General features: G+C 44.2%; 1 protein-coding gene across 1 annotated transcript in view; it reads left to right on the forward strand.

The window, feature by feature from the left end:
* Nucleotides 1-282: 282 nt before the first annotated feature.
* SARC_00735 (phenylalanyl-tRNA synthetase beta chain) overlaps nucleotides 283-6,282 on the forward strand; it is a gene marked incomplete at its 5' end in the record, with an annotated part of 6,416 nt that continues 416 nt past the window's right edge. The window contains 9 exons of the mRNA XM_014305582.1: nucleotides 283-353; nucleotides 391-691; nucleotides 1,448-1,671; nucleotides 2,235-2,346; nucleotides 2,702-2,791; nucleotides 3,570-3,736; nucleotides 3,963-4,075; nucleotides 4,510-4,694; nucleotides 5,011-5,206. Of these exons, the coding sequence (XP_014161057.1) occupies nucleotides 283-353; nucleotides 391-691; nucleotides 1,448-1,671; nucleotides 2,235-2,346; nucleotides 2,702-2,791; nucleotides 3,570-3,736; nucleotides 3,963-4,075; nucleotides 4,510-4,694; nucleotides 5,011-5,206 (1,459 nt within the window). The remainder of the gene's footprint in view (nucleotides 354-390; nucleotides 692-1,447; nucleotides 1,672-2,234; nucleotides 2,347-2,701; nucleotides 2,792-3,569; nucleotides 3,737-3,962; nucleotides 4,076-4,509; nucleotides 4,695-5,010; nucleotides 5,207-6,282) is intronic.

Consider the following 6,282-nt stretch of genomic DNA (forward strand, 5'->3'; position numbering starts at 1 on the left):
TATATACACATGTATATGTATTTATGTATATATGTATATATGTGTGTGAAGGGCAATCTCGACGAAATTTACGTATACTAAATATTTGACGTTTATGCCGACGCAAAAGATTGTATATGTCATCAAATGACGTGTCCAAGGTGCAAGTAGGCATGGAAGGCCGTACACCTAAATGATCCGATATTAAGTTAATAAATCGCATCTTAATTATGTACAGTATTGTCAAGGAATGTGGACTTAGCCAAATAGTCGCGGACACTTTGGGATGGTGAGCTCATTGTAATGCATTCGCAGATGAAAGTCCAGAGACGCCGCGCACTTTGCGGTGGTAGTGATCTCTTACAGAACCAACTGTGCCAAGTGACTCTTGTGCCCCATTCATCCCTGCAGATACGATCTACTGTGTATTGAAGGTCTAGTGCGTGGCATCCGAATCTTCGAGCGCAACATCGAGCCGCCCAGGTACGTGTCCTCCCCTGCGACACAGAAAATCATTGTGGAGAAAGAGACCCAGCAGATACGTCCGTACGTGGTGGGCGCGGTCTTGCGCAATGTCACATTTAACGAGGACTCGTACGCGAGCTTCATCGATCTCCAGGATAAACTACACATGAATATTTGCCGTAAACGTACGCTTGCCTCAATTGGTACACACGATTTGGATACCATCAAGGGTCCCTTCTACTACAGAGTAAGTGTGTTAGTGTTAGCTTCTTGTCCAATCTCGCACGTAGTGCACTGCTGCATTTCTCTGTGGCGCCATTGTGAGCTATGCTTGGTATCTTTGTGATCCATGCTTGGTACCATTGTGACCTATGCTTAGTACTATTGTGACCTATGCTTGGTACCATTGTGACCTATGCTTGGTACTATTGTGGCCTATGCTTGGTGCTATTGTGACCTATACTTAGTACTATTGTGACCTATGCTTGGTACCATTGTGACCTATGCTTGGTACCATTGTGACCTGTGCTTGGTGCCATTGTGACCTATGCCTATGCCTGGTGCTATTGTGACCTATGCTTGGTACTATTGCGACCTATGCTTGGTGCTATTGTGACCTATGCTTGGTGCTATTGTGACCTATGCTTGGTGCCATAGTGACCTATGCCTATACTTGGTACCTTTGTGACCTATGCTTAGTACTATTGTGACCTATCCTTGGTACAATTGTGACCTTTGCTTGGTACCATTGTGACCTATGCTTGGTGCCATAGTCACCTATGCTTGGTACCATTGTGACCTATGCTTGGTGCTATTGTGATCTATGCTTGGTGCCATTGTGTCCTATGCGTGTACTGTTCTCTGTGTAGGCCATACTCACGTTCCTGTGCATGTGTCATGTTGTCCCCCTAGAGCTTCGTACATAGTCGGGATTTCTCGCGCGTGCTTCTGTACTTGGCCATTCTGCGTCTCATAGTCAAATGTTCCTTTACTTGATAAACAGGCTCAAGCGCCCAAGGATATCAAGTTCAAAGCACTCAAACAAACTGAGGAAACCACCGCCGACGAACTTATGGAGAAGTACCGAACTGACCAACAACTGAAGCACTTTCTGCACATCATTGAGGACAGCCCTGTGTACCCAGTGGTGTACGACAGTCAAGACATCGTATGCTCCTTGCCCCCTATTATAAACAGCGAATATTCCAAGATCACCTTGGAGACTAGGTATGTATTATGTTGCGAACGATCAATTGTGTACCGAGTGGTGTATGTGAATGAGATTCACCTTCAATCGTTGATATATGCGATAGACATTGTCTACGCTGATCACACTTTGGCTATACCGATACCATTTCGCTTGTACTGCACTTTACAAAGTGAATACAAAAAAAGTCATATACGTTCTATCTTTGACGTTTACGTACGGAATATACGCTGTTTAAGGTATCATTTTTTTTCGCTAGTGATGCAATTTTAAGCGATTTTAAATATTTGTTCCATCCCTATGTCACCTTTTTCTTCGAGAATAATCCATATTGCTTTTGCTCGGCACTCTGGTTGATTGCGACGTGTGATACTATACTAGCGGATTGCGAAGCTAATCATACTCATGGGCAGATAACCCTGAATCGGCTCAAGGGGAGTTTTGATATAAAGTGGCAGCGTACTCGCCTTTCACTTTTAAATGGGGGATTATTATAAACTTCTAATGGCAGCAGATGTATAGTTAAGCTGGACATGGTCGGTGACACCTGTTTGACCAACAAGACTCGCATTTATTCGGACAGGAATGTCTTCATCGAATGCACGGCCACTGACCGGAGCAAGGCCAACACCGTGGTGGACCAGATCGTATCCATGTTCTCTGAGTATTGCGATACGCCCTTCACATACGAGCAGGTGGGTTCGTTATCTACAAATAATTGAAGATCAGATGTGTTCAGGCAATTGGTTTGTTGTAGGCGCACTGATGACGTGCGGCTGTAGGGTGTTGGACAAGGGGTGCACCAGGATTGAATTAGGATTGAGTAATCTGTGGTAGCTTTTGGACGTACTCGTTACTGATTGTGATCGAAGTTGTCTTCATACTTTGGATCTTCAATTTGTTCAGTGTGGTTGCACGGTATCACAATTGAGTACTCAAAATGTGATAACATGCTGCGCCAGTTCAGTACTCATATATGGTACAGTATATGCGCAAAAACACACTCCAATAGTAGAAAACTCACCAAATTTAGTTGCTAACGTTGTACAGGTTGATATCGAATACCCTGACGGCACAACGGAAATCACGCCAAAGATGGAGTATCGTCTGGAGAAGGTGCCTGTTGCCTACTTAAATAAGGTAAGTGGTGTGTACTCGCATGTGGTGACGTGTTCTTTATTACCGATGGAGATAATATCGACAGACCTAACCTTTATGTGAGTGTCGTTCCTGAATATCTGTATTGCTTTTTATGCGACTATATCATATATATCACGCACACTGGTCAAATACAAGTGCTTATAAGTTTCTCATAAGAACATCAGATGTATTCTAGTGCATCTGTTTGTGTGTGGTTGAGTGTAGGTCGGTAGCACTCTCGGATGGCACACGTCCTGCCAATGCCAAATACTGATGCACACATTCTTGGTGCATATGGCTATAAAGTCTATCTATAGATATGTCGATTGCCTCAGGGCAGCACATCAATATACATTCACACGGACGGTGCCTGTTCATTCAGTGATGCGCTTGCACCTGGAATAACGTGCGAATTCGCGTAGAGCGGCTGCTATGCGCTCGAACACCCGTACTTCTATCAAACCAGATGTATTATTTGGCTATATGCACAAGCATCGCGATCTAGATTCCAGTCACGCACACCTTCACGCTCGTGCGAATATCCGTAGAAGCTTACGAACCGAAATAATGATCATACCACCTCATATCCTAGACCAGCACACTCATCTATAGATGAGATTCGTACGAAATCGTATATTTCAGAGATTTAGGCTTGTGTGGTAATTAGCGTCATCCGCACGGCCCGTACTAGAGCACCACCACAAGCTCCCATAAAAGTAATTCTGTGTGCAAGGCCAAATTTGTCTATTTATCCTGGATTGTCTGTACTCGTTTATAGAGAGTTGGCATTGAAGAAACGGCCGAGAGTATCGCCGCCATGCTGGACAAGATGTGCATCCCATCCACAGCCACAGATGCGGAGACCATTGAGGTCGAGGTGCCACCCACGCGCGCGGATATTCTGCACGCTTGTGATATTATGGAGGATGTTGGAATCGCATACGGGTAGGTCCAGATAAGTTGAGTACTTGACCATATGTTGGAGGCGAGACTGCGTACAAAATCTTTATGTATTATATACAAGTGAACATATGTATATGATGTGCTAATTGTGATTGTATAGAGATATTCGTATAGTTGGCGAGAACATGTTTTTTCACTATCCTCGAACTGCAGATTGTTTAGGCTTCTACTGCTAACTCAATACTACTTTCACTCGCCTTCATACCAGATACGACAACATCAAGATGACCATTCCCGACTTCCAAACCGTTGCCGTACCAAATCCCTTAAATAAACTTACTGATCTGCTGAGAAACGAACTAGCTCAGTGTGGCTTCACAGGTATGCGAGCTTTCTTTCTTATCAGTGCAATTAATCGCCTGTGTACCTGTGAGTTTATATATTAGTGTTTGGGGGGGGGGGTTCACTCGTACCTAATATGTTTTAACTCCGTTCGTAAGCATTCTTGTATACACGGGGTAACCATTTCGAGTGCACATGGAGATACAAACGTTGAAATATGTTTATTGTGTGGTTGTAAAGATTTATGTCACGGTGAGAGTACATAAGCACGTATTAGGATGGTGTTATTAGTCTGATGAATGCATGCGTTTTTTTGTTTGCCGAACCAGCAGTCGCGTTTGATCGTGACAGCCTATTTTCGACATAATCAAATCTTTTAAATGTGATTAATTCATACATATGTGCGCATGTACGTCTGACCATCGTTTTTAATCTATCCCCCTTTCGCCCCTTCGTTTACACCCAACTCATAGAGGCTCTAACCTTTGCGCTGTGTTCGCTGGATGAGAGCTTCAAGTTCATGCGCCAACCACAGAGCAAGAAGGCTGTGACTATCTCAAACCCTGCCACATTCGAGTTCCAGATGGCGCGCCTGGACCTTGCGCCGGGGATTCTTAAGACCATTGCGAGCAACCGATCTGTCCCCATTCCCTTGAAGGTGCGTATGTTACGGTGTCACCCTACTGTTGCTGGCTCCCGCGAGTGTGTGACAGTAGTGATGTATGTGTTGGATATGCGATGTGTAGTACGCGAGTCTCATCGGTTGCATCTTGTTACAAAGCGAATCTGTTGGTAAATGACGCTCAAAGTCTAAGAGGCCAACACGATTCAACATCACGAAACAGTGGACGTGCATCAGTCTGTGCCATCCCCATCCACATAGGCGAATATGTATCGACAACATATACCTGACATTCCAATGTGATCTTCTCCCACCATACTTGCATCTGCATACGTGCCGATATTTATATTAGATCTTCGAAGTGTCGGACGTGGTTATGCAATGCGAAACAAGTGACACCGGGTGCAAGAACGAGCGTCGGCTGTGCGCGGCTTACTACGGCCAGACATCTGGCATGGAGGTCATCCATGGCCTCATTGACCGCATATTCCAAGTGCTGAGTGTGGAGTACGACGCCGCTGAGGGCTACAGCTACGAATCCGTAGATCGTATGTTGTACTGCTATGTGGCGTTGTAGTTCTGGAGTTTGGTAGTTTTGAATGGACTTGTGATCGTGATCGTGTACCGTAGCCTATGAAGTTGTGGTTCTGTGTCTCTACATCATTCAACCCCTGAATCATTGTCAGTCCGCTTCAATGAATGTCGCAAATCGCCTATTTACATCGCCAGAACCAAGCACTTACGCCTCTCAAAAGTTACCTGGCGCAATTGCATTCCTTGTGCGTTCGTCGTACCATCTTCGCATCATAAAGAAATTTCATGCATGCAATTCTACTGAATAGACACGGAACGCGGGAAACCCACGAAATTAGTTTGAAAAACCATAGGTGTGATTTTATGCCTACCCAGCTCGACACAGACATAGATTTGAATTTGACTTTTGGAGTGTGTTAATGTCTTTAAATGGAAGCACTAGATGGCACGATCTAACAGTAGCTGATGATAGCGAAATGATCGAATAGGTAAGTGCTTTAACTGTCATTTACGCAACCGATCATGATATACGGAGAATCCAACAAGTCACTCATCAGACAATAGCGAATGAGTACAGCCTGTAAGTCATTGCGAATTGGCAATGTATAGTTTGAAAGTTTTAACTGATTCAGCTTCGCTTGTGCCTGTCGTCGAACACACATACATTCATGGTCTTTGCGTCTACGATGCTCGCCGCTTTGATCGTATCATTGAGTCATTTCTGAGTGGTGACACGTGCAGACTACAATGGAATTGTGCCACCTTAAAAATGGGAGCGTGCACACTTGCCACATCAAGCCAGCGCAATCTATAGATACCAACCAAGCATTCAGCAACGCTTCTAAGAAATCACAATACCTGAAAATCAACTTCGATTTTCTGGTTGGGGATTGAAAATTGGTTCTGACCCAATCTATCGTGGACATTTGTTGAGTGCCGTGCGTGTGTATATCACTACCACAATACACATGTCCACTAAACGCACATAAACGAAATGTTTGTCTTATCAACAATTTAGTGCAATCAAATTTTCGTGTACGCACTTTCGAAAGGCAGACCCTATTTACAATATAAAATCCCTAAAACCCTA

This window comes from Sphaeroforma arctica (assembly GCF_001186125.1).
Source record: "Sphaeroforma arctica JP610 unplaced genomic scaffold supercont1.25, whole genome shotgun sequence".
Taxonomy (NCBI): domain Eukaryota; class Ichthyosporea; order Ichthyophonida; genus Sphaeroforma; species Sphaeroforma arctica.